Source organism: Poecilia mexicana, unplaced genomic scaffold (assembly GCF_051168715.1).
Source record: "Poecilia mexicana isolate PSO_F unplaced genomic scaffold, ASM5116871v1 scaffold_7, whole genome shotgun sequence".
NCBI classification, from domain to species: domain Eukaryota; kingdom Metazoa; phylum Chordata; class Actinopteri; order Cyprinodontiformes; family Poeciliidae; genus Poecilia; species Poecilia mexicana.
In genome coordinates this window covers 24,634,594-24,662,420 of record NW_028263376.1, presented here as the reverse complement: position 1 = coordinate 24,662,420, position 27,827 = coordinate 24,634,594, and the positions used below count along the sequence as shown (strand labels likewise).

General features: G+C 39.7%; 2 protein-coding genes and 1 non-coding gene across 7 annotated transcripts; 2 read left to right on the top strand and 1 right to left on the bottom strand.

Moving 5' to 3' along the window:
* trnaa-ugc (transfer RNA alanine (anticodon UGC)) lies at window positions 1-72 on the bottom strand. The gene has a single exon. It is a non-coding gene; the product is annotated as a tRNA-Ala (tRNA).
* Window positions 73-5,342: 5,270 nt separating this feature from the next.
* Window positions 5,343-16,069, top strand: tp53inp2b (tumor protein p53 inducible nuclear protein 2b). 4 transcript variants are annotated; one of them, XM_014988030.2, is made up of 5 exons: window positions 5,345-5,664; window positions 8,926-9,282; window positions 11,201-11,515; window positions 11,615-11,771; window positions 11,885-16,069. In XM_014988030.2, exons 2-5 carry the CDS (start codon window positions 9,159-9,161, stop codon window positions 12,150-12,152), a joined length of 864 nt encoding a protein of 287 aa, XP_014843516.1. In that variant the 5' UTR covers window positions 5,345-5,664; window positions 8,926-9,158; the 3' UTR covers window positions 12,153-16,069. The 4 variants fall into 4 exon arrangements, with proteins under 4 accessions (XP_087863428.1, XP_014843515.1, XP_014843516.1 ...); XM_088007302.1 differs by having other exon boundaries at window positions 5,343-5,660; window positions 11,201-11,771; XM_014988029.2 differs by having other exon boundaries at window positions 5,344-5,664; window positions 11,201-11,771.
* Window positions 16,070-17,383: 1,314 nt separating this feature from the next.
* On the top strand, window positions 17,384-27,337 carry ggt7 (gamma-glutamyltransferase 7). Of its 2 annotated transcripts, XM_014988028.2 has the most exons (18): window positions 17,384-17,667; window positions 17,776-17,951; window positions 18,269-18,433; window positions 18,541-18,800; window positions 19,054-19,280; window positions 19,461-19,612; window positions 20,215-20,332; window positions 20,427-20,494; window positions 20,895-20,968; window positions 21,178-21,371; window positions 22,584-22,671; window positions 22,999-23,126; window positions 23,248-23,336; window positions 23,429-23,581; window positions 23,670-23,784; window positions 23,879-24,016; window positions 24,104-24,203; window positions 25,304-27,337. In XM_014988028.2, exons 4-18 carry the CDS (start codon window positions 18,581-18,583, stop codon window positions 25,474-25,476), a joined length of 2,037 nt encoding a protein of 678 aa, XP_014843514.2. In that variant the 5' UTR covers window positions 17,384-17,667; window positions 17,776-17,951; window positions 18,269-18,433; window positions 18,541-18,580; the 3' UTR covers window positions 25,477-27,337. The 2 variants fall into 2 exon arrangements, with proteins under 2 accessions (XP_014843514.2, XP_087863427.1); XM_088007301.1 differs by having other exon boundaries at window positions 18,269-18,800.
* Window positions 27,338-27,827: the final 490 nt, after the last annotated feature.

The window sequence follows — 27,827 nt, the reverse complement described above, 5'->3', positions numbered from 1 at the left end:
TGGAGATGCCGGGGATTGAACCCGGGGCCTCATACATGCAAAGCATGCGCTCTACCACTGAGCTACATCCCCAACTGGAATCTCAAGCGACCAGGAAGTCGTTTTAAACATAACCCTCAGTCGAGTTGTCTACTGAAAAGTACTTTATGTACTAAAGCTTATTTGCGACCTACTTCCAGTCCTTATTTTGCCATTTCAATTTCCACATTTTCACCAAGTTTCCCCTCCGTGTTCCGAATCATATACATTTTTATTTAAGCATATTTTTACATATTCGTTGAAGTGGCGTTTTTTTATGTGACAACTAACTGACGCGAGTACATGTAATGAAAAATAAAGATGTTTGCTCTAATTTAAGTTATTTTTTTAACCTTTCAGATGCTTTGTGCTATTTTTAACCTTGCTTTTAGGCGGCGGACACATCTGCGTCTATCTGACCAAGGAGCTCCTGATGATCCCACACTGAGTGAAAAGCAAATAATTAACTGACGGTGCTGAAGGACAGCCAGACAAGGTTGCCGTCTATATTTTCTTAAATGAATGGCGCCTGAAATTCATTTCTTGTCATCCGTGACAGCATAATCCTTTGGAGAATTTAAAATAGCTCTCCTGGTTACGTTTCGTAATACCCTACAGGGGGGAGCGTTGCCCCCCTTCCGTCTGGTGAGCACAGACTGTTCTCACCCATGTTTATCGGTGTGTATGCAGTCTTTGCCAAGGACACTGTCTCCAGACCCTGCTTGCTCTGGCCTTGTAGGGCTAGATCCACTGGATGCAGATTCTGCAGGAGAGCTGTCTTTGTAGACCAGGGACCTCCCAGGAAAAAGAAGATCTGTCAATTCTGCTGCCTCCTATCGTGTTAATTTGGATTAAAGAGTTCAATCAGGCCATGGTGCCGAGTAAGCAATATCAACATAGTGCTGTTGACGAGAGGTTATCTGGGGACTGTGTGAAGAGTTTCAAGTACAGACAGGCTGCATGCAATATGAGACAAGCAGAGGAGTTAGTCATCTAAGGCCACAGACCGACTAACGCTAATGGACGGTGTCAGAAGAAATGATTTGGAGTTTGGCAGGTTTCTAAAGGTGGAGCTTAAATGTTTTTGCTTAAATTATTTTAAAATAGTCTTTTCTGTCTCCGAGGATGTTTATTCAGGCCACTGACTGCCATACAGCCAAACAATGTTGATGTTTTTTAAGTTATTAAATCAAATGAGCACCCAGTCAGAGGAGGGGAATATGTTATGACAAGGTATGGTGGCCCAGGGTCAATGAAGCAAAAGTTACACCAAAAGGAAGTCATGCTAAATCTATGGAGTTCCAAATGTGCCAGAAATATGTGTCTGTGTAATCATAATGAAACCCCCTTTCATCCTTCTCTCTCAAAGTTTTATTATATTAGCATAATTTCAGTGTAAGCATAACCTAGTGTGGCTTTTCCTCGTGTGTTGTGGCTTTTGCATTTTTTGACCTTTCTGAGCCACTATAACAACTAGCAGTAATGCACATCACAAACTTGGCTAGTATAGAAAAGCAGCAAAAGGAAAGCAGGTGTAAGAAGTCCAGTTTTCAGTGTGGCACAATTCAATCTCTACGTGGGACACAGTATGTGGAAGAAGGTGCAGTGGCAAGAAATCAAACAGAGCACATCACTCTGAATACACCACTACCAAAGTGAAACATTGTGGCATCAGCGTCATGCTTTGAGGTGGCTTTTTGTCAGCAATCTGAAAGTTAGAGATGAACAGAGCTGGAGAAAAACATTCTTTAAAATGTTGCAAAAGTCTTGAACCTAGTATATAGCTTTACCTTTTAAAAGGGCAAACAACCCCAAACATATAGGCAGAGTTGTAATAGAAAGCTGCTGTCTTGCAAGTCAGAATTTGAGCTATTTTACAAAGCAGAAAGGGGAAAAACATCAATATTAAGATAAGCAAAGCAATTAGAGACCAAAAAACTTGCAGCTGTAATAGCAACAAAAGGCATTTATACAAAATGCCTGAATACAAATGAATACACATTGTTGCTGTTTTTATTCTTTTATAATAGGACCCTTGTATCACAGTTAGGGACTACATTTTGTATGTTCATTATTGTAAAAAAGAATATATCCTAATGTGCTGAAGATGAAGAGGTTTTTACATGTCTCTTAAAATTAGTGCCAGTTGTTTGGTGGTAACACTGCTTATCACTGGGGGCTGCTGTCTTATCGTCAGCCAGACGGTAGGAGGCCTAAGACAAGAGAGACACTAATAATAAAGCCTGCACTACATTCACAATGGAGGTAAATATTGTGACGTTAAGCATCTAAACTAAAGAATTAAAATGAGCTAAGTAAAATCAGAGGATGTGAAGGATCACACATTTTTTTTCTTTCTGATTTGTCAAAATGTCTTTTACCACCATCTGATAAATAAATTAAAGCTGTTTAAATGAGAGAGAGAGATAAGGGCGACAAAGTTGTTGCTTTTGACCTGGTTTCCTGACGAGCATAGAAAACTGCAGGACTCTTAGGGAACTTAGCTGAAAGCACCCAGATGAATTAAGGAAAAGGAAAAAAAAAAAAACAATAATCACTACTGCCTTTTGGATATTTAATTAGTAAGCTTGAGTTGCAATTATTTGTGCACTATAATCATTTCTAGCGCATAATAGCAAACACAAACATCTTGACACGTACCCGTTTCATGTTTTGCATGTTTTCTACTGAAAACCTTACAAAAACACTGTAAGGGCATGACAAAACAAGCGCTACCGGGACTGTGACTTGTCCCGATTAGCTTGAGAGCGCAAACATTAGACACAGATGCACATACTGTTCTCTGCGAATGTTTGTGTTCAGCGTGTCACTTGAGTTTGGATGTCGTTATCACTGTAGTGTGTTCAGTGTGTTTCTGTCTCTCGGTGTGCCTGCGTGCTTCAGTTACCCCGCACCTGGTAACTGTATCGGCCTCGCCACCCAGTCTTAGGAAAGCTTTGTGAACTGCTTTTATTTAAAACCTGACATCTGCATGAGAAATCTGTGACACACTCAGCAGGAATCTGGAGACAGGTGTGGTGTTTTTTGTTCATAGTTTCCAGCTGAGTTTCTGTTATTGTTGCTTCCTTACAGTGCAGCACCAAAACACGGACTGCTTTGCAACCAAGGAAGTCAGACTTTGTTTACAAGTTTTGTTGAAGATCTTCTTAGGCATGCCTTTTTATTCTTTTTTTATACTATTCTTTGTACTTGACATGATTTTGCACATTACACTGTATGTTATCAAAAAAACTGAGAACTCTGTAAAGGTGTGCAGTCAAAAAAAAAAAAGTAAGCCCTTCACAAATCCTCCGTCTAGTTAATCATTAATGATTTCAGCTTTTAATACACAATTTCATGTCTGTCGCTGAATGTCAGTGGTTATTAACAGGAAGGTGCCAAAGATCCCAACTTCAAGCAGGTTTCCTGTTATGTTTTCTGCTATGCAAAGACACAATACAGGATCAGGCTTTGAAGTCCAGGAGCCTTTTAAGCCTGAATGATTCATGGGATAGCATGACGTGGCTTAAGCAAAACAGTTGTAGGAGTGAAGATGTGAGCTTAAACAGCAGCAGTGGATCTAGAAGAGGCGAAGGACTTTTTAAAAATGAAGGTTTTTCTAAGGAGCAAAGAATAAACAATTGGGAATTAAATAGAAATAGAAATATCCTTAGGGCTTAAAACTTCACGGTACGTGTTATATCAAATCTGATCAGTTATATAGAGGTTTTACTGTATTTTATAGTAGAAAAGTCCATGATAATTTATGAACTTCTGTTTATTCAGTTTTGTCATGCGGGGTATGTATTATTAGATTCCACTGTTTAGTAATGTTCTGTCCAGTGATTGTTTTTTCTATCCCAGTCCACCTTCATTTTACCATCAACTCTCTCATGAGAAGGGTTCTGCCTGCATCTTGCTTATGTTTTTGTCCCGTTCCACAAAAGCACATGGAAGGACCAAATGCAATACATACTGTACATTTACCAAAACAAGATGTATTATAAAAAAAATATCTCTAAGCTGTCCCATATAGGCTGGACCTCTAACTTTGATTCCAGTTAAGCTTTTTGACATGTCAGTGGTTAATTATAGTTTCTGTTGGCCTGACTTTTTACTACTAAACATTATCCAACTAGCCGTCCTTTTTTTTATATACTTATATCCAAGAGAGAGCAAATTCCCTTCTGCTATACAGGAATGTAGCGGTACACCATGGAACTTAAAGGTAACTTATAGTGACTAAACTTAATTGCTGTTTTTAGGTGGTGAAACCAGAACACTTGAGAGAATCCATGCATGCAGAAGGAGAACCTGAGTGCATTCCCAGCACTCTGCAATTTACACCAATATGTGGAAGTTAATATATTTCAAGAGAAGCAAAGCTGTTTGAAGATCGATCAGGTGTGCAAGTCTTTATGGAGTTAAATTTTTAAAACATAAAGCTACACCACTGTGGGCAACAGCAGTGTGTATAAATGTGTACCATTACGTGAGCCTACACACCTTAGCATAAAGTTAAAAAAAAGAAGAAAAAAAGAAGGAAATTGGAGACTGCAGGAAGGACAAAACACCACCAGGGGTTTAAACCAAAAATCCAGAAATATCATTGGACGCCCAGATGCTGCATTCATAAAAAGCCAGTGGGAGTGGGTGGTATACAGTGTGATGAAAGGCACATTTGGACCCTCCCCATTAAGGTACAATGAACTGAGTGATGCTGTGGGGAGGGAGAGATGACTATTTACATAAATAAAATTCCAGCAGCATCACTGAAAAAAAGGAGAACCTTGGTGCTGTCTGCACTGTGGCTGTTTACTCATTTGAATATTTGAGGCTTATTTCTTGCAGTTAATGATCAGCTTGATCAGTGTGGTGTCAGATGAGAACATGCAAATAGGATTAGGTAATCCAGTGTTAGCTATGAATTTGCAAAAAATTAAAGAAATAAATACGAATAGCATGAATATAGAGTGAAGTGTTTTTTATATATATACATACAATGACTACTATGATTACTTCAGGGGAATTAGTTTGACTAAAATATCACTTTAATAACTTTACTTTGCACATCTTCATCTGCTCCCTGAGCAGGCCCTGGATCAGTTTACCCTCCCCCAGCCCCGCTTCACAACAACAGAGCTGCTGGAAAGCAGAAGCTGATCAGGGATCAGTCTCCATTTCCATCTGGGTTCAGGCTGACAGCTCCCTCCTGCCCAGCCCCCACCTATCCCTGTTGCTTAGAGGACTCGGCTGCTATAGGGTGTAATATTCTGATTGGCTGCCTCGCCGTCTGGGAGGCGTGCGAAAGGCGTGGCCGACACATTGTGATCTCACAATCAGCTGTTTTGTACGTTTCTACATTCTGATCCGAGGATCAGCTGGAAGGCAGCAATAAACAGGAAAATCTGCAGCGAAGGAAACAAAAAAAAGAGGGGAGGAGGAAGTAGCTGCAGATGTTATGATCTGAAAACATCAGTGTAATTTTTTTTTACACGAAGCCCTTCTTCTAAGAAGAAAGCCTTTTATTTTTGTATATTAGTGCTCCAACTACCTCACGTAAAGGCTATATCTAAAGCTGTGCTTTAAGAGTTGTCGTTTCTACTGTGTTTTGACACCTCGTTTACAACTTGAACTCAAAGGCAGGTATGTATGTTTTCATTTTTGTTTATTTTCAGTTTAGTCTTTTGTGTCTTGCCTGTAGATCTCAGATAACAAATTTGCCGGCCAGCCTCTTGTTATCCTGGTTTTGGGGGCATTTATTAAGCCCATTTCCTGGTTGTTGAATAATGTGACATTCAGTTATAACGTATTTGTCTTTGTGACCCATACTGTAGGCTATTTCTGTCCGCAGTGTATTCTATCTGTGATGATCTATTATTAGGACATGAATAAATGCGAAGGCAGTATGGAGGTGCAGAATAAGATGCGTAAGAAGGCCGATTTGCCACCATATGTTACTATGAAAAAAAATGACTCCTGCCTGTCTGAATATATATGCTCAGCCAGCAGCCGTTGTTTTGCAAACTGCACCAAAATCCTGATGTGGGTCGATGGCGGATGTTGACGTCTTTTCAGCCTCTTTTTTTTTTTTTTTTTTTCTGTCAAGGAACACCTTCAGGGTTCATTTATTTTGCATTAAATCCTAAGTTATTCAGTGTAAACGCCGGTCTTTTGTGCTACCGGAGCCTGATCCAGTTGATGTCTTGCGAGCAGTGCACTGAGGCACAGCTGTCATTGCTGTGACCCTTCAGCTGTAGAGCTTATACGGATAATTCATGTTTAACCTGAATACCACCAGCTCACACCGAGGGAGTCGCGCTATCTTCCTGCTTCACGCAACGAAGCTGAAGCTGTTTTATTTACCTTATAAACATCGCGGGTGTCTTTGTCATTTTCCGTGTAAATATTAGTGCTGCTGGCAGCGTAATCTTTACATAAGCGCGGTTCTCACGGGATCCATCGACAGGCAGGAAACGACTTTTCCGTTTCAAAATACGGACTAGACAAGGACAGCAGAATATGTTTCATCATACATGATCTTGCATTTCGATATCTTTGCTGTTAAAACCTTTTTTTTTCGCCTTTGGTCGCAAAATGGGCTGGAGCTTCAGCGTCAGCGTCCGTGACGCAACGTGACGTCAGAGGGTTCTTGTTTTCATTCTCCAGATCTCCGCCCATCGCGCTCTTTTCTCTCCTCCCTCTTAGAGGAAGTCTCAATTGAAGATATTTATACATTTAATACATAAGATATCTATATTGTAAATTTTGTGTAACTATACTGCTTGTGTAACTATACTGCTTTTATCACTAGCTTTTGTTTCTCCCTATAGACCCGAGGGCAAAGCCAGGGCCCTGAGCTACAGCTAGTTTTGTTGCCCTTCTCACACAAATTTCTGTTATATGCATTTTGCAATACATTGGAAGTTGGGTATGGGCGATGGTCATAATTGCCATTAGACACGCATCAAAATCAAGATTGTCTGCCACTGATTTTAAAGCAATCCTTACATTTGTTTTTGTTTTGTTTTGTTTGTTTTTTTTTGTTTGTTTGTTTTTTTCGGGGGGGGGGGGGTGTTCTCTAATGATCCTTATAAAAACACAGTCTCATTTTTAGAGATATATTCATATATCATATATCAATAACTAATGAGATACCAGTAAGTTCACATTTAGAAACTCCTAAAAGACTGAAAAAGGATGCACTGCCAAAACAGGGTAAATAATTAAAAAAAAGTTTTATCAGGGCATCATGTACAACATGCAGATTGTGTTTTAACCTCAGGCAAAGCAGACCAGAGTCTTCTCACTTTGAAAGGTTGTGTAGTGTGTGTGCGTGTGTTTTTTTTGTTTTTTTTTTGTAGAAATTAGACAAAGCTATATAAGAGTATGCTTTGTAACAAGTGGCAGCCATGCATATATGTGTATCTATTGACAGCGAACTTTATTATTTAATTATTTGGGACACAGACAATATTACTAAGAATATGTATCCAAAAGAAGCTATAATTGAATTATATCTCTTGATTACAATACATTAGTAAGGAATGCCAAAACTGAGTTAACTTACATGCTGTCAAATAACCCCAAATCTAAAAATTATATAAAGTGTGTCAGTGCTCTGCATGGGGACCAGGTGTGGTATTTGTTTCACCTACAGTCACTCGGTTTAAGTACATAAAATATGCCCTTTGAACTTGCAAAGGTTGACAGGGCAAACTGTTTAAACATTGCTCTGTATTACATCATCATGTTCACATGCAGGTGAGGCACTTGTCCTTTCCCTCAGCTGTTGCTGCATTTCTGGTTTTATTTGCATGCATGGATACAGTCACTGTGCACGAGTCTCTTTTGTGTTACCTTCTTTCACCCTTCTTTTCTCTGGCTTGTCCATCTGTTCTGAAACTGCTGACTGGTTGTCTAGATCTATTGGGGGAGAGAGGTTTAGTCATTGTCATTCTGCTCTTTGCTTAATGAATCATTTCTATGTTCATAAATCACTTTTCTTACATGTTTTCTTCACAGATATGTTAATGTACTTGATGGCAACAAGTACATTAACATTTCCATTTTAAATCAAACCTAATAAAGTTGATAGTTGCATACGAATAGAATCATCAGATAACCCTAGTAGGGAATCAAGTCCAGTAAATCATCCTGGGGCATTTTGTTATGAAAAGCTTATTTTTTAAATTGACTGTGTTAACTGATATAGTGTAAGTGTGTTTATTATTGGGGCTGCACAGTGGCACAGTTGGTAGCACTATTGCTTTGCAGCAAGAAGTTCATGAGTTCAAATGGGTCTGAGTCTTTCTGTTTGGAGTTTCCATGGTCTCCCTGTGGATGTGTAGGTTCTCTGTTTTTCGTAAATGTTAAATCGGTCTTCCTAGGTGTGTGCATGTGCGTGTGTGTGTGCGTGTGCGTGTGCGTGTGTGTGTGTGTGTGTGTGTGTGTGCATAGCTGTTTGTCCTGTGATGGACTGGCGACATGTCCAGTGTGTACCTGACCTCTCACTTGTTGACTGCTGTATATAGGCACTATCCCCTGTGAGACCAGTGTTAGATGATGGACGGATGTTTATTCTGTTGTGGAGGCAAAGGGGAAGATTTGAATTTCCCAGGACATTTAAAAAATGCTTTTAATCTATATTTAGCTATAACTTTCACAGTTACAATGATGATGCACTTTACTGATGCACTTTCAAATACATGTTTTATTTTAAAACACACAGGGCTTTCTGCCTGTGTGTCAACCTTTAGTGATTCTGAATGTAAGATTAGCTTCCACCTCATGAACTTAATGAACATTAAGCACCTTTTTTGTTTTTGCTACAACCATATTTTGAAAATTCACTGGATTTTATCAAACTAACAATATTTTTTAATTTGTCTCTCTCCTTCTCCCCAGGCCTTTGTTCCAAACCAAGTGAAACCTTACATTTGCACTACAAAAGTCCCTCCTGCCTTGATTTGTCAACTTCAAGATCAAGCACAGGGCTTTAAGTGGAAACAAGAACATCAGGCAGACAAACAGCATTACACAACAACTACAAAAAAGAAAAGGCAGCTACTGCATAAATTTTCTTTGTGGGAGAGCATATAGCACATCACAGGCATCAAAACTTGACGACACAAGCAGAAATGTTTCAGCGTCTTAGCAACCTGTTGTTCGGCGATGTGGAAGAGGTGGCAGCTGATCTGAAGGGACCCAATCCCTGTGTGACTGAGGCAGACGAAGAGGGATGGATGCTCGTCAACCTGGCCGGTGAGTCCAAGAGTTCAGGGATGGAGTGGTGGGGGAAATCTGTTTTTTTTTTTTTAACATCACATTAGAAAATACACCGGTCAGGCATAAAATTATGACCACTAAAAGTGAAGTGAATAACACAGATTGTCATCTTATAGAAGTGTGTGTTAATGGATGTAGGGATTTTAGTTTGACAAGGAGAAGTTTGTAATAGACAGCTACGGCAGAGAATCTCCTGCACCTAATTGGTGTCCCCCAGTCTGCAGATCAGTCATAAAGGTTAAAGGAAGAAGTACTGTAGTGGTGAACCAGAACATGGGGAGCTAAGACTCAAATCAGACAGACTGTAGCTTCAGTCGCATCTCAAATTGGTATTTAGGGAGCTGCATAGGTGCAGACCAGTTAGGGTGAAAACAATATTTCCTGACAGTGGGGTTGTCTTTCAGCAAGATAATACTCCCATCCAGAAAGCAGAAATAGGCCAGGAATCGTTTGAAGAGAATTCCCCCTGATCTACATCCAATGGTGAATCCGTGGGATGTACTGGACATTAAAGTCCAGTCTCTGGAGGCCCCACCTCACAGCTTATGAACCTGCTAACATCCAGTGCCAGATGCCACAGGAACCTTTCAGGGATCCAACTCACGACTGGGGCGGTGGTCACAATGTTATGTCTGATGGTGCAATTAATTTGTGTGTTATGAAGTAAGAAATATTCACTTCTTCCTTGCCATTACATAATGCGGTTAAAATCTGAAAGGTAAATGGGGACGATGGAGTACGGTGTAGAATCAGTCTGGGCATGGCGTACCTCTACATGGCTGCCATGACACCAGCGCTGTCTCTGCAGATGAAAGCACAGGAACATTCAGCTTCGTCCACTTTTTTGTTCATGGTGGGATCTTGACAGACACAGCGACTGCAAAAAGAAAGCTTGATTTGGTACCTTTAATCGAGCCAAGTATATATCGGCACTCCAAAAGTCGTGCTGATCATTTTGTCCCTTTGCCATTTTATGCCTTTGCAGTTTTGGTCAATTTCTCCCTGACGTTTGGGGGTGAAAAATTAACCGTTAGAAACATGACGTGTCATACCAGTCATGCATCAGTGCATGCCAACTTAGGCAAAGCATCACATGTGCTTCAAAGTAATTTTCTATCTTCTGCTCTTAGATTACAGTAAGAAGATGCAATTATGTGTCTGTGATAAATAGTTTGTAAATAATCATGAGGTCACTCAGTTATTTTGATTTGATCTGGGGTGCAAATATGACATATTTCATTAGACAGTTCACTCAAACTGAGTATTAGGACAACAATCCATGGAAATCAGGAGTAATGTTTTCATCACACTATTTTAATTGACTAATAAATAACAAAAATGGACTGGTACTGAGTTTTAAATGATGCTCAGACGAGGTATTAGCATAATATCTTTTTCCATACTTAAGATGCGTAACATGGGAGGAAAATAAATTTTGATGTAATTATTTGTGGGAAACAATCAGTTTGTTTAAAGATATGAAATGGCAACATGTGGGTACAAAATGGAGAAGGGGCTACCTGACCCAGAGTTCATCAAAAGTACCTCTCAGCAGAATCAAAACATTATGTCACTGACATCATTACAACCTCAGAGGGTCAACACAACTAACAATGTGACTCCTTTATGTTTTGTGTTTCCTTACCCCTTCTTTTTTCCCCCTCTTCTAAATTTTGTTTAAACACCCTTATATATCTCACATCGGTATGTGTGCGCGTGCGTATGTGGTCCCTCTAAAATTATCCTCCACATCCCGCACGGCCTTTTGGAAAAAAAAAAACCTTTTTTTTTTGTTGCCACATTTGCAAAAAAAAAAACACATCTTTGCAAAATCATCCTCCTGCCTTCATTGGCCTTCCCGTTCCCGATCTCATCTGTTCCATGTCCTTAAAAGACTCTGACTGCATGATGCAGGTAGAGGATGATGTGGGAACCCCACTGACTGCACAAGCATCACCCGACAGTAAACTAGCAGATCACCAAAACACGCAAACAAGGACTGAATGCCCAGCCTCCATGCCCCGTCCACCTCATAAGCGTCGCAGGCCACATAAAGGTCAGACACGGGGTCCAGCAGCACCTTCGGAGCCCCTGTCTTGTCCCAATGCTAGTCCACCACACTTAGGTGCCACCACACCCGTGAGCCTCCCGAGACGGGCCAGACTGTCCACGCCCTCCTCCACCCCGTCAATGTCTCCAGGCTCTGGGAGTGAGTGCGGGGGCAGTGGGGGTGCCAGTAGGTCAGGATCAGAGAGAGGCTGCATGGATGAGAGCTGGTTTGTCACCCCTCCCCCCTGTTTCACTGCAGAGGGAGCCACGGCAGAGACCAGCCCCATGGAGGACCTGCTCATAGAGCACCCCAGCATGTCTGTGTATGTCTCCCCCAACAACCTGTCCATGCTCTCCAGCAGCAACCTGTCTGTGGTGGGGGAGGAGAGCATTGTCAGCCTGGCAAGCAGTGCGAGGTGAGAAATTTTTATTCACACTATATCTCATCTTCACCTTCTTTTGTAACTAATAAGAGTCATGCTGTTTTTTTTTTTGTTTGTTTGTTTGTTTTTTTTTCTCCTATTTGCAGCAGAGTGACTGAACCAGCAGCTCCCCCAGCCACCCGCAGCACTATGCCCACCAGGGTGAGCCGTGGAGCGGCTGCCCAGGCCGGGGCTTTGGCCAAGGTCACCCAAGTGGCCAGGGTCCAGCGTTACAAGGCTCGCATGGAGCGCCGCCATCTGAGCCGCAGCCACATCCAACGCCAAAACCGTGTGAGGGAGCAGGTCCCTCGTCACGCTTCGCACGCCAGAAACACCTTCCTTCACCAGCCCAGCAAGCGCAACTTCTGTCACTGAGGTTACCATCAAAAACGGGGGGCTTCGTTTATGTCTGGGGGTATTCGTTGTGCAGAACCCACCATAGTCAACATGTGTCCACCCACAGCATTTTTAGCTTCCATTTCCATACATTACATCAGGATGAGTCACAGTCTGACTCATCTTGGTCATTTTTCATCCAATCTGCAGTTAGAAAGCAGTTGCTAAATGTAGATCTTTGTAGACGTTATGATTGCCCTCTTATTGTCCTCCAGAATAAACAACAAAAAAAAAAAAAAAAAAGTACGTTTTCAAGCTTTATCCAGTTATAATTTCTCAAAATGGCAATAGTTGAGTTTTATTGATTTATATGTCTTTCTAAAGACATATGAGTTTTATTTTTCTTCATTAAAAAACCATAATACTGTGTAACCATCATAGAAAATAAAATAAGACTGAAACAGCTCTGTCTTTCATACTCTGACTGGAGGAACACTCTTCATAGCAGATCTATTAAAAAAAAACATGATCATGATTTTTAATTTGGTTAGTTTTGCTTACAAAAGGTCGAAGAAAATACCGTCTGGCGAGAAGGAGAAAAAAATCGACACAAGTTGGTTTCTCTGCAAAGTTGCTTTACTAAAAACAAGTGTGTTGCCAGAGGAAGTAATTGATTCTCTTCTCTGCCTTGTGAAGAAGGCCGCAGCATGTAGGAGACGGTGAGAGTATGTGCAAAGCAGACTGAAGAGTAAAATGAATCCCTCAGTATATGGTTTTTAAAAAATGTGGTGTAACCCTCAGAGCAGCCAGTGAAAATTCAGAGATTTGGGGCTCAGATTTGGGTTACAAGGTTATAGCAAGACATGGTAGGTGAAAAGCGGTATCGAAGGCAACTCTTTATTTTGTTTTCATAACATGGATTTCATCTTATATTATCTGAAGTCTCTTTTGCAAATTTCCACCAAGAGAGAAAATAAAACTGTTCCTGCAGTCAGACGGAAAGATTTGGCTTTTAAAGTTAACATATTAATTCTCCTTGGAGATATGTCTTTTGCCCAGCCATGTTTAACAACAATATGTGCTGTGAACTTAAATTAACTATGTAATTATAGTTTTTTTTGTTTTTTTTTTACAATAACCTACTGAAAGAGGTCTACAGTGCCTTGCAAAAAGGCTTAAAGCCTTTGATTTTTTTTTCACAATTTGTCACATTACCACTACAAGCTTATGTGAAAGACCAACAACAAGTGGAGAATCATTTTGAAGAAGAAGAAAACTTGTACAAGTAGAAAACCTGAAATGTGTGGCTTGCACTTGCTCCTTCTGAGCCAATGATAGAACCACCTTTTGTAGCAGTTACAGCTGCAAGTCATTTCTACCAGTTTTGGACATGTAAATAACATACATTTCTGCCCATTTGTCTTTGCAAAATATCTCATGCAGAGTAAGCCTGGATGCAGAGGGTCTATGAACATCTGTTTTCAAGCTTTGTTACATTTTCTCTGTTGGTCTGAGCTTTAACTGGGCCATTCCAACACATGAAAGGGCTTCACTCTAAACCATTCCCTGGTAGCTGTGTATTTAGGGTTGTTGTTCTGCTGGAAGGTGAATCCCTGCCTCTATTTCAAGTCTATTGCAGAATCTTAAAGGTTAGGATTGTCCTATTTAGGACCTCTGTCCGGTTTCCTTGTTCTGCTAAAGAAAAGCAACTCCACAGCATGATGTTGCCACCTCCATGTTTCACGGTGGGAATGCTGTGTTCTTGTTCATTTCCTGCCACCCACAAGATTTTGTATGTAAGCCAAAATATTTACACTTTAGTCTCATCTGACCAGCACACTTTTTCCACACATTTGCAGTGTTTTTTAGCAACCTAGACAAACTAGACAAACAAGATCTGTTATGGTTTTCTCTTAACAATTCAACATTGTAACCATTTTTCCATAAAGATTAGTCTTCACAAGCATACCCTAATTTGGTTGGTCCCATAAAAATTCCAATTGAACATATTGAAGTTTGTGGTGGTCATGTGACAAAATGTGAAAAAGTTCAAGGTGTATGAATAATCCTGCAAGGCACTGTATTATAGGAGAAAAAGAAACAACACCTTTCTTAATGCCGGACAGCAAAAACCTTGCATCGGTTCATCAACCACTCCATAAATGTCCAGCCCTTTTTGTTGCTTGCACATCCAGCTCTAACATCGTCCACTTTTACGATCTCGCTTACTGATATGTATTCAACAATATTAAACAATGGTGCTGAAGTGTATACTAATGTTTGTAAATTATTTTAAGACATGGATGTACGTTTGCACTGTCAGATATTGTGTGGGTAAAAGTTTTAGCAGTTTGCTGTGTGCTTGTTTGTTTTTTTTGTTTTTTTCTGTTTTTACTTTTGTGAAACTTTTTTTTTTGTTTCTGATCCTGGTGTGTGAGAAGGTGTACTGGCACGCTAAATGCTAGAACCTTTCCTATATGGGGGAAAATACTAATTATAAAAAAAAAAAAGTGTTGGTCATTTATTTTTCTTGTAAATATTAGAAAACAACTTACAACTCTCCGTTGTAGATGTCAATTCCTCTGAACGTAGCGTCCGGTGGGGACTGAGGTTCGATGAGGCTGCAAATGGTCTCAGAATAACACCCAAAACATCACTAAGCTCAGCTAATGTGCCATAGGCAAACCCTGGCCTCTAGAGGGCAGTGTCGCACAGCACCTGCTGCATGAATGGTGACGTCACACAGCAACGATTTCGTAGTGTGGATACATCTCTGCAGGAGTTCAAGTTCAACAGAAAGATTGACTGTGGATTCATTTCTGATTGTTGTTTTGATGTTTTGCTTGAATGAGTGACATTATATGATTTTTTTTTTCCTGATGTATCTTTTTTGTTTTCTCTTGTGGCCGTGATTCTATGAATGAAAAAGTCTTTGCACTCAAAATATAAAAAAAATGAATACTACATTGTTTTTTTGTTTGCTTTGAAGATAAATATTATGTAATCATTTATATCCTCAATAATGCAGAGCATATGAGGTGTTGAGCTCATCACACACACACACACACACCTACACACACAACATATAGTGCTGTCTTTAATGACATCCACAGTATTCTAGCACTATTCTGTGCCTGAGAGGTAGATAATGTTCATCTGTTGCAAATAAAAAAGTGAAAGATCACAAGTGTGAGTAAGTGTGCAAAACCACCACAGATGACTCTGCAGCTGGAAAATGTTTTCTGTTTTGAATCCTTTTCTCTCTCTCCCCCCCCTCCTCACTCAAAAATGAAACATGTTTTCTGTATGTTGTGTCTGATTATCGTTAAGGTGTTATGCTTTGCGTGAAAGTTCTCAGAAATTGGTTGTGGATGGATGTGAGGGATGTGGACAAAAAGAGGCAAAAGACAAATAGTCTTATATATAAAAAGAAATGTACTGCATTAAAGAAAAAAAAAACATGGACATGCTCGTATTTTCCCACATAGCTATTAGAAGTTGTTTAACAATATGGGTGTTTCAAACAAAAGGCATTGAATGTCTGGGAGGTGATTTCCTGTATTATGTTGTGCCCTGAAAATAATGGCAGCTTAAAAATACTTGGGAGGATTTGTCCATATTACACCTGAGTTGGTACAATCGCTCCCTCATTCATTAAAAAGAAAAGATAAACCTATAAACATTTGAAATTTGGTGTATCTGATATTTATGGTGATTGTGCCTTTTCACTGTTTCTGCATGGTTTTTGTGATGTATTGATTCCCCATCCTTGGACAAGTCATCCTCTGACAGACGAGATCTATGCAAAAAAAAAAAAAAAAAACGAATCAACGGATGGGGATTTTTCAGCATTCATTCAGACACTCTCCAATAAAAATATATATACATATATTTAAAAAAAAAAAGAAACTGAACAACAGTAACAACAAGAATAAATACTCAGGTTAAGACCTGAATTCTGTGTCATTATTTTAAGTCTGACTCTGACATTGATTAACCTATGAATGTAATTAAACATCACCAAATGCAGGAAGTGATACATTAGTTGTTCTAAGAATGAATAAACAATTTGACATAAAAAAAAAAATATATATATATATATTGTTAAAGAAAACAGGTATCTTCATTTATATGTTTTAACTTATTAGATAAAATTCAAACTTTATTTTACGCACCCTAACGATCAAGGGCTGGTTCAGCTTATATTGTTGGAGACAACAAGGTGAAGAAACGGTTCAGGAATGAATCCACATTATGTGAACAGACGGGTGTGGCGATCAAGTGTAAATATTGTCTGTAGATCTGGGCGTTGTGTTCTTGTGTGTAACACTGACTTAAAATAGTGTGCACAAGAAACTCAATACAGCAATCATGAAAACACACACAATTATGCTAAAAATAAACACCCAAAAGGAACGGCACAAGTCTCCATGATTTCTTTTTGGCAGTAACGGTGATATGTTTTGTCAGTCTCAGGTTTAATGTCATAATGTGGCCAGGGGCAGTTGCATTAACAGCACCATAGTGGAGTTCCTCCTTCTGCTTCCCTGCACAAAGCTAATAAAGCAAAGTAAAAGTAAAATAAAACATGAAGGGAGATGGAGGGAGAGGCGCTCTGTCACAAGTGTGCTTTTAAAATGTAAAATGTTTCGAGAAAAACCAAGAGCTAGATAAAGAAATTTTTGAAATTTGAATAAAAAGTAATTTAAATGGGAGTGCAAATGAGTATATAATAATATAATAATACTGCCATAATGTATGGAGAAAAGTGATGATATTATGCAGACATAGTATCTTCACATAAGCTTTCAGAAATGTCTGTACCTTACATAAAAACAGACTTGCATGTCTTTTTTTTTTTTGTATTTAAATGATTTAAGCCCTGCGTTGAGACCTTGAATGACATCTGTGTCTCCCAATTAAGATTAAAACTGAAATATAAGCTTGTATTTTGGAGATTATTTATGTGTACGTCGGGTTCCAGAGGAGTCAGAGCCTCACCGGTCATGAACTTCACAGCAAGTCACTTTGTCAGTGTGTCACAGCACCCTAGGTTGGGATGTTGTCCTGGGCAAAAAGCCCCTTTGCCCATGTCAAAAACCAACTATTAATATAGCTGCTACCTGTTTTTTTTTTTTCTCTCATTTTGTTTTCCCCTTGGGGAACAAATAATAAAAAGAGAGAGAAAAAGTAACAGTAGACCGACATCTGAGACTTTTTCATTCTTTTCTCAGGTGAGGGAGAAGAAGACAATAAATAAAGGGAGGGTTTAAGGCTGAGCAGGTTTATGCACCTGCTATGACGTGTTTATCCACTCCAGCCAGTTAACCCATACTCCGAGGCAGCAAGTCCAGGAATCGCGAAAAGAGAGTTCCCCCTCTTGTTATTGCAATGATGTAGATAGGCGAAAAGGCGGGGGATTTATGTTTTTCAGAAACAGATTTCAGTGAACCTTCAAGGCCTAGAGCTCTTTTCCACTGAAGTAAGTCTGACGTTGGTATAAAGAAGACGACCGGAGCCCTTTGGCTATTTTTTCGCCTGGCAATTATTAAAGGTATCCAATTTTACCTTTTAGTTACACTCGAATGTATATTTAAAACTGGGTGTTCAAATTCCGATAATTATCCTCTAACAAGTCCTACCGGTTGTCCGACATCAATAGGAAGTGAACTTCAGCGTCGAGCTGCGGCTGCTGTCTGTCTGCGGGGAGGGATTCGGTCGCTGGGATGACTCCGTCCTTCCTCCTCACCGGCTTCGCATAAAAACCTAAAAAATAATAATAAAGAAAAACACCGCCAAGGAATGGCTGTATTGAACAACATGTATTTTACGACAAGGGTAAGTATTATTGCCTCACACCGATCCTCTTAGAAGCAGTGAAAGATGAGTTAGCTTGTAGCAGCGCGGTAAATAAACAGCGCACGAATTTAACCTCGGGAGTTTTAACAGGTAATGATGCTGCTGTTTCTATTAATAACAAACTCGTTTTTTACTTGTCTCTTCCAGGAAACATAATGTCCTATGTGCAAACATTAGCTTTAGGCGTTAATGTGTTTTATTAAATCCTTTATGACGCAAGCTCATCGTAGTTGTATCAAGGAAGCTGCTTATCTAAAACTAGTCAGTCAATCTGCATGTTTGTTTTTTATCTTCAGGTGGAAGGAAAATCACCATCTTTGGAGCCACACACGGGTGCTTTGGCCTAATGAAACGTTTCCCAATTATACCCGGCTGCAGTGATCTTAGATGTGCCACAATCACACTTAAAACTTCAAATCCCTGCAGGATTGGGATATCATGAGAATTTAAAGAAGCTGCAGGTTCCGGATTTGCAGTCCCTCAAAAGAGGAAATCCATAAATTTCTCATTACCTTTTTCTTTTATTTTTATTTTTTTTACAAATATGTATTTCTTGGCCTAATTCAAGAATTTAGAAAAAAGAGTCAGCACAAGATCCACTGCAAGTCATGCACAACCCTGCTCCAGAAGCTGTGGCAGCCTATCCTGGTGGAAGTGGGGTGGACAAGGATGCCAACCAGGAGACAACCTTGGGGAGCGCCTACTCTCCAGTGGACTACATGAGCATCACCAGCTTCCCCCGGCTGCCGGAGGATGATGTGACGTCTGGAGAAAACACCCTGAAATCCCGCAAAGATGATGACAACGTCCTGAGCGAGCAAGACACAGGTAGGACACAAGTCAGGAATCATTATGCAAAATACTTCCTAGCTGAGCTTATCTTGCTTGTTCATTTAAATCTGTGGTTGGTACCACTGTAATAAATCACTCACACAGGTTCAGTTAGTTCTAGTTTCACTATATGTAGTCGTAATTTAGAAGTGAAATCTAACACCAGTTTTTTTTTTTTTTTTGTGAAACACTGCGTCCTCTTCTTTTCTCACTTATCACTGCTTTTCATTTACGCTTTACTCATCCCCAGACCCAGATCTGTTTCTGAAGTCGGCTCGCCTGCAGCGTCTCCCGTCCTCAGCCTCAGACTTGGCCGGCCAGGATGTCGCCTCGCTGCGGGAGACCACCGTCGACCCTTTCACAGAGGACTGCGCCTGTCAGCGGGACGGGCTGACGGTCATAATCACGGCCTGTCTCACCTTCGCTACCGGGGTCACTGTTGCCCTCATCATGCAGATCTACTTTGGCGATCCACAGGTACTGGCCTATTGGTGCTTCCTGCTCATTTAATGCCAACAGCGTTGCATCACTTCTGTTTCTCTCAAGTTAATAATTAAGAGATTACAGCGTGTATCTGCTCGTCTACACCCGTATAAGCCATTTCATAATAAAGGCGTGATGAATATGCTTCCTTCCGTTGTCTTTTTATGTTTTCAGGTCTTTAACCAGGGAGCGGTGGTGACAGATGTAGCTCAGTGTACGTCTCTGGGGTTTGAGGTTTTGGGGAAGCAGGGGTCCAGTGTGGATGCTGCCATCGCTGCTGCTCTCTGTTTGGGAATTGTACACCCTCACACCTCTGGCATTGGAGGGTGAGTTACTTAAACTTTAACAGTAAAAAAAAAAACAACAAAAAAAACCAGCAACATGAAGATTAAGGAACAACACAGAAAGACCACAAACAAAGTTTAGGCGAGGTTTAAAGAACATTCAGGCTATAAAGCATTATAACAAGCTTTTCATATCTAACTGAGTGACTTGCAGTCCATCATCTGAGTATAGGAAGAGACTGCAAACGTACCATCCAGCCTAAACTGACTGTCAGGGAAGGAGAGCATTAATCAGAGAAGCGGCCAAGGGGCCAATGATAAAGCTGAGCTAAGCTGCGGAGATTTACAGCTCAGGTGAGAGAATCTGTCGATTGGACAGTTGTTAGTTAAGCACTCCACAGATCTGGCCTTCATCATTGAAGAATGGCAAAAATAAAGCGACTGTTGAAAGAACAACATAAGAAGCCTTGTTTGTACTACTTCGCCACAAGGCATGCAGTGGACATAGCATGTATGAGGCCAAAATTGTATGTTTAGAAACAATAATTATACAACCTTCGCACTACTTTTTATTGGTCCATCACATGTTTTATATTTGCCTCTTTCTTGCTTGAACCTCTGCGTTGTGCTCTTTTGATGTGTAGCGGTGGCGTTATGTTGGTGCACAACATTCGTAAGAATGAGACCAGAGTGATTGACTTCAGAGAGACGGCACCATCTGCCATTCAGGAGAACATGCTGCTCGCAAACCTCGACCTTAAAGTACGTCTTTCTTCATGTCAGCCTGCTAGAAGTGAGAGATGAAGGTCAGAAGTTGCTTTCTGCTGCCTCTAACGTGTTGTTTAATTTTTTTCAGGCAGGGTTGCTTGTGGGAGTCCCAGGGATGCTCAGTGGGATGCATCAGGCTCACCAGCTCTACGGCAGGTCCTTATACAGTTAAAATTATTTATTAAATCTGTCACAAGCCATTATACTTTGCTTTCTCCATTAATTTCATTTTTTCCGTTGAAATTATTTTTAATAAAAACCAAATATTTAGCTTTTATTCTATGTTTTTTTTTTATGTGTTAAGTTAACTGTAACAATATGTTTTTAAAGCTGTCATGTTCAGACGTAAAAAAAAAAAACAAGTTCTGGCTGTGATTTCGGAGCAAAGTTGTTGCTTTTGCAGAGAAATTGTTGCTTGCTGTGTTATCACGTGCCAGCTGCCTCTGCTGTGAAACAGTGTTTTATACTATCTTGCTTTATCACCTTAAAATGATTAACTGAGGATCGTTAGCATGACCATTAAGTTGTTTGTTGACTTAATATTTTGTTTTGCTAGGATACCGTGGAAAGATGTTGTTTCCATGGCAGCAGATGTAGCCAGAAATGGATTCAACGTTACTCACGATCTGGGTAATTATAGATTATTATCATGCCAGACACCGGGTGCAACTAACTGTCCTTACAGTTGCTCCTTTTTTGCAGACAGAAGCAAGGCACCATGTTTCTCTCAAACAACATAAAGTGAAGGCACACAAACTTTAGCTGTAATCTCATCTCTCTCTCTCTCTCTCTCTCTCTCTCTCTCTCTCTCTCCCTTTCATTTGTTTATTATTTTGCAGCGGAAGCTGTGAATAAAGTGAAGAATAAGAACGTGTCCGATGCATTTCGGGATTTGTTCCTCCCCAACGGTCAGGCTCCACTTTCCGGACAGTTCACCCGACGCCTTGATTTAGCAGACATTTTGGACGCGGTTGCAGAAAAAGGAATATCAGAGTTCTACAGTGGGAAGCTGGCACAGGACATGGTGGCTGCAGTAAGGAAGACTGATTTCTGTCTGAATGTATTAGCAGTCATGAATTTTGCATAGTGTCCATACAAGATGAGTTTTGCTCTGCAGACATCAAAAGTCTAGTTGTACCTTCATTTTATTGTATCATTTTATTGGTTTTATTGAACACTAATGTCAAAATGGGAATTAATGATGATAATATGGTTATTACTGGTTGCACAGGAATATCATAAACAAAAATTATATACAATTTTCTGTATAGCCTGTAGTTTAACACATTTATAATACACAGTTGTGTTGCACCATGCTCTAACGAAAGTTAAAGATTTTGGCGGCATTCAATGATAACTCCACTGATTGTGTAGCTTTGATGAATAAGATGCAGATTAACCTTGTGCACATGATTTGAGGACAACTTTTCTTCATTAACACTCCAGAAAGTTTCATTTTTTGCTCGTCTGACCAGAGCACTGTTTTTTTTTCCACGTTTCCTGTGTCCTCTTCATGCCATATGACAAACTCCAAAAAGAACTTCTTGTTGCTTTATTTCAATAACTTTCTTCTTACCCCATAAACACCAGATTTATGGAGTGCTTAACTCACCGTTGTGTTGTAAACAAATTGTCCCACTTGAACTGCTGATCTCTGCATCCCAGCTCTGTAATCTTATTGCTTCTGACGGCAGTTGGTTGCAGTCGACTTCATTAAGCGGTATCAATGGAAAGGTGGCTGAATACATATTTTTGATGCAAAAAAAGCTGTTGTACAATGATGTATCATTTTCCTTTCTCTTTGTTGATCTCTGGCCCATTGGTCCATCCCATAAAACCCCTGCTGAACAGTGGGATCTGATAGCTGACTTTTCAATAAAATGGCCTACACAGAGCTGAATAAATATCAGCATATAAGAAACAAGCAAACCACTGATCAGTCGATATTGTCACCCAGCTGATTCAGTGACCCTGACATGACCTTTAAAAGTACACTCCCTGGTGTTAAGCTGTGTGTTTGATTAGCGAGGCGCTAACACACTGGAAGAAGACTTTAGCTCGATGATAGATAACATAGTGCAGTCAGTTGCAAACACTGGAAAATCTTGTTCCTCGTCGGCATCTTGAAATGTTTGTCTCTTACCGCAACTTGACAGAAAGAACATGTTTAACTCTAACTGGTGAAATATGTTTGGTAAAAGCAAGCGATATAAGCATATTTAACCTAATTCTAGCTTTGTAATAGGTGAAAGCAAAAGACGGCGTGCTGACGGAGGAAGACTTTGGAAACTACAGCACTGTCATACAACAGCCAGTGGAAATAACCTATCAAGGTAAATGTTCCTTATTACCCATCTGAGCAGTTGGAGAGACACTTTCAACTACAATATTCACTTGACCTGGTACAGACACTTGTTTCTACCGGTCCTCTGTGTTTCCTGGATGATTCTAGAATGAGCTAAATGTCCATTCTTGACTGTGGCAGAAGTATCAATGATGCTCTTTTGGACCTGAAGTGACCTGTTTTTAGTCTAGGAATCCAAATTAAATGCAAACACCGATCTTATTTAGTAACTACATATTTTAGCCCCTTTTATTATTTGATTTGTTCGCGTTTGATATCATGTCTTTAATATTGTGATCTGTTGGTGTTTTTGAAGGACATCATATCATGGCCGCCCCAGCCCCACATGCAGGTGTTGGATTGATCACTGCACTCAATATTCTTGAAGGCTACAACATTACCAACCAAGTCCCTAGAAGTAGCACCTACCACTGGATTGCAGAGGTAAATAATAATAATAATAATAATAATAATAATAATAATAATATATACACACTATATATACACTTTATATGCTGGACTGATTTGTGTTTTCTTCTGTTTTATTTGACAATAACCTCCCCAGGCTGTGAAGATAGCATTGGCCCTTTCTAGTGGGCTGGGAGACCCTATGTTTAACGATTCGGTCTCAGAGATTGTTGATAAGATGCTGAGGTACAAATGAATCCACCTTGTAAGAGGCCAGATTAGTCTCTCTCTCTCTTAGTAAAGCATCAGTACAGAACCTCTTCCCTTTGGTCTTCCAGTAAACCAGAGGCTTCCCAGCTCCGAAAGATGATCAACGACTCCCAAGCTTTCTCTGTCAACCATTACTCTTCATCATTTCCAATGAAGGAGGGTGCAGCAGCCGCACAGGTCATGGTTATGGGCCCAGATGACCACATTGTTTCAGTCGTCAGGTATGTCTTAGTCAGTTTGATAAAAAAAAAACAAAAAAAAAAAAAAATCATTAAAGTTGCAGCACGTTGTATTTTTATTTTCTTCTAGCTCGCTAAATAAACCATTCGGCAGCAGGATAGTGACTGCGTCAGGTATTCTTCTAAATAGCCAGATCCTGGATTTTTCGTGGCCTAATGAAACACTGAGTTCATCACCTAACCCTGTATGTATAACCTTCAGCTTGACCTACTTCTTCATTAAATCATTTGTTGCACCATCTTACAGCTCTTATCTTTACGTTTTCCTTGTTGTTGCAGCATAACCTCATTGAGGCTAGAAAAAGACCCATGTCCTTCCTGATGCCCACAGCGGTGAGGCCAGCCGTGGGATTATGCGGCACATATGTGGCCGTTGGATCCTCCAACGGAGAGAAGGCCCTCAGCGGCATCACACAGGTTAAATATTCACCTTTTAGTCCTGTTACACGTGCAGCTCTCTCGTAAAATGTATGTTTTATTACAGTTTATGTAATTCCTCCACAGGTACTTATGAATGTTCTCTCTTTGCGCAAAAATATGAGTGACAGTTTAGCGTATGGCAGACTCCACCCACAGCTGGAGGACAACATACTCCTGGTGGACGGTGAGTTTTTCCTCTTCTGTCAGGTTGGGCACAAACATAGGGATACTTACTCTTTAGGCCAGTGTGAAGGTATCAAATTGGGATAAGCTACATAAGTTAGAATGTATATTTAGGAATAAGTTGAGTCTTTTCGATCAAGTGTCAGTTCAATTTAACGTGTTCAGAATGAACACGTTAAATTGCCTCTGGCAAACAAAAACACCAAGTGTCTGTGTCTATACCAGCAGTTACCAGAGCTAAGCAAAAATGTTGAAACAATTTTAAATGCTTCCATTAACTTTTTCAGCTGTTTAGACTTTCTGGGATCTTACAGTAACTCATACATTTTTTGTTTTACTGAAGTATAAACATGACATGAGACTGAGACCCATGTATCTATTCTGTAAGCTGGACAATAACCCATATTCTTCTTTCCACCTTACGCACAGAGAGCAGGATGGTATCATAGACAAGAAAATATCAACAAACATCACTGTTATAAAACTGCAACACCTGTATGTAGCTTTTAGCTGCTTTCCATATGCGGGTCTTCCCTGTCCTATCACATGCAAACACACTGGTTTACTATGCATTACTGGGACTGTAAGAGGAACGCAGCTGAGTGGTCAGCTGAGAACAAACATCAGCTTTTTTAGCACTCAGACATTCCAGGTGGATCTGGCTTGAAACAAGGAATTTGTATGTAAAATAGCACCACAGACTGCTATAAAGTATGGTGGGGGATCTGTTATGGTGTGGGCCCGTTTCTCTTCCAAAAGCTGTGGAAACCTTGTTTGACTGCACAATGTGGATTATTTAAAATACCAGGAACTTTCAAATGAAAAGGTAGGATATGTTGCCAGAAAATATAAAATGGGTCATCATATGGTCTTCTGGTGAAATTTTCAGATTATGCTCCCGCACTAAAAGATTAACGTATTTGAAGGCAGGGTTGCCATAAAAGTATCCAACAGTGTAAAGTACCTCATAGAGACATGCAGTACAAACAATCCAAGCAAGTTGTGATTGCTACTCCCTTTGTGTTATATTTGAACCACATAAGAAAAAATATCTTAACCTTCTTGTGTTTTTTTGTTTTTCTTTTACTTTATCTGCTCCAGCTGAGTTTTTAAAGGACGATGTAGAGCTGCTGGAGGCAAAAGGGCACAATGTCGAATGGAGGGACGTTCTTTCGTTGGTGGAGGGAACACGGAGAACCAATGATCTCATCATCGGGGTGAAAGATCCCCGCAGCGCTGATGCCTCCGCCCTCACTATGTCCAACATGCCTTAGTGCATTACTTCTTCCTTACTGCAACAGTAAGAGCAAGTGGTTTTTAATGAGGAAGAAAGGAGGCTGCTTAATAAATAAAACAACAAGCTAATTCGCTCTGCAATCACCTAACTGGGGAAACACATGCAAGTTTCCCAGAACTAACATGGTACAAATCTGACCCTCTTTTAGAATATTAAATTGAAAAGTAGATCCACTTTAATGTTGATTATAGCGCACCTACTTTCTCAACCTCAAGGACCGTCCTAGCACAGTGTACACCCATCCTAGAAATGGCTTAAAAGTCAGCTGCTTGTATTATACACAGTAATGTAAAGGTTATTATTGAATCAAAGTGAAACAGAAGCATGAGCGGTTGGTGAAGTTATTTGTCCGAAGGTGGCGAAATGGGAACTTTTTTTTTTTTTTTAACTACTTAAGTTCCCGTGTTTTGCACTAGAAATGGCTTTCAGGAATTATGAGTGAAATTCCTTTGGAAAAATAATCAGTCTGTTGCAGGCACTCGTTTGAAAAATGAAGCGGTATGCCAGACCAAAAAGTCATCATTTATAACATATTTGAATCACCTTTGCTTACTTTGTGATTGCATTTCACATAAGCACCAAGAGCTTAGTGGAAACGTTTACACCTGTTCCAAATCCTTGCTGCACCTCACCTGAGAAGGAGCGTCTCAGACTAAACTAACAAGCTCCCCTGCTCTTTCTGTGGCATGTAACTGTGATTCAATGTTACTTGGTAAAGCTGCTGGAACTGGAACTGTTGCTTTGACTTTTTGGGACCATGCTACATATTAGAGTGCATCCGGAAAGTATTCAGATAACTTCACTTTCTCTACTCTTTGTTATGTTACATCCTTATTCCAAAATTGTGTCAATTTAATCTCTTTCCTCAAAATCCTACACACACACACCCCATTATGGTAGTGTCACATTTACTGAAGTATTCACAGCATTTGCTTAATACTTTGTGAATTCGCTTTTGGCAACGATTACAGCCTAAAATCAGTATCTGCTTATCTTTAGGCAGTTGAGCTCATTCTTTGCAGTTCTTCTCAAGCTCCATCATGTGGGATGGGAGATGTCTGTGCAGTCATTTTCAGATCTCTGGAGAGATGTTCAGTCTGATTCAAGTCTGGACTCAGACAATTATTTTTTTTTTTGGTTTTCTTTTTTTTTTTTTTTTTAAATGCAAAACTCTCAAAAACGTTTTTCTACATTGTCATAATGGAATATTTGTGTGTAGAATTTTGAGGAAAGAAATACATTTAAAACAATTTGGAATAAGGCTGTAACACAATAAAATGTGGAAAAAGGGAAGTGCTGTGAATACTGCACGGATGTACTATGACACTGATAGGTTGTTACATCCAATTTCAGACTAAATTCTGTTCTTTTCTCTTCTCTTCACCAAGATATTTTTATGAATTTCCACAGGTCTTAGATATCAGTAAGTGTTTGATGAGTGCAATTAAACTAATCCTGTAGAAACTGAATATTTGCATTTTCTTAATTTGAAGGTTATGTGGCTGGATTCTTTCTAAATAATTTAATGTGATTTCTGTTTTTAAGGTAATGTTTATTTGACTGTATACATTATTATCGTTTATATAGTTTTATTAACACATACCAATCAATGCAAATGATTTGTGTACCGGTGCAATTGTATTAGATTGTATTTAAGGTACGAGCAAAATGTTTTTGCATACTTTATCAATGAAATGTAAATGCCAATCTCAATTAGTTAGATCAGTTTTGGTCTTTCATCTTTTTTGGGTGCAGTGCGGTAGGCACACATTTGCACAACTGATGTCTGGGCAAACAGTTTGCAGCTATCCGTCCAAACAATAAAGAATGTTTCACTAGTTCTTTCTTTCTGTTTTTCATTTAAACAGGATTTTAAAATGATGACTGCAGATTTTAACACACTGAGTTGCAACATATGGATGTGATTGTGAAAAACGGGGCAGCAAAAATAATTACATAATAATTTTTGATTTAATAATTTCGATTTTTCAGCATTTCAACCTCTGCTAATCTCATGTTATTTCCCCCCGTCCCATTGTGTGCTCATATTTCATATTTTTGGGGGCAGACTTTCTGAAAAGGGAATTGTCAAGAATTGCCATCAGCATTAATTATGATCCATTTTTATTTTTTGTCTTTAAAAAGCCATCAAAAAGTTTTTGCTCAACCCCATGAAAATTGGATTCACAGTTTATGAATAAACATTTGAAGGGATTGCAACGACAGGGAAGGAAAGGCCTATTTAACACACATACAAGACATCGATATGTAGAAAATAATATTTGAAAACATAAAATATCCAGACAGACACGAGGGTTAAATAAAGCA

Bases quoted from the DNA above. Each gene is read 5' to 3' on its own strand.
- tp53inp2b (XM_088007302.1), top strand. From the start codon at position 9,159: ATGTTTCAGCGTCTTAGCAACCTGTTGTTCGGCGATGTGGAAGAGGTG. The intron at 9,283-11,200 runs GTGAGTCCAAGA...TGTCCTTAAAAG, and splicing joins GATGCTCGTCAACCTGGCCG to ACTCTGACTGCATGATGCAG. The intron at 11,772-11,884 runs GTGAGAAATTTT...TCCTATTTGCAG, and splicing joins AGCCTGGCAAGCAGTGCGAG to CAGAGTGACTGAACCAGCAG.
- ggt7 (XM_014988028.2), top strand. From the start codon at position 18,581: ATGCACAACCCTGCTCCAGAAGCTGTGGCAGCCTATCCTGGTGGAAGT. The intron at 20,333-20,426 runs GTACGTCTTTCT...AATTTTTTTCAG, and splicing joins TCGCAAACCTCGACCTTAAA to GCAGGGTTGCTTGTGGGAGT. The intron at 23,785-23,878 runs GTATGTATAACC...TTGTTGTTGCAG, and splicing joins TGAGTTCATCACCTAACCCT to CATAACCTCATTGAGGCTAG.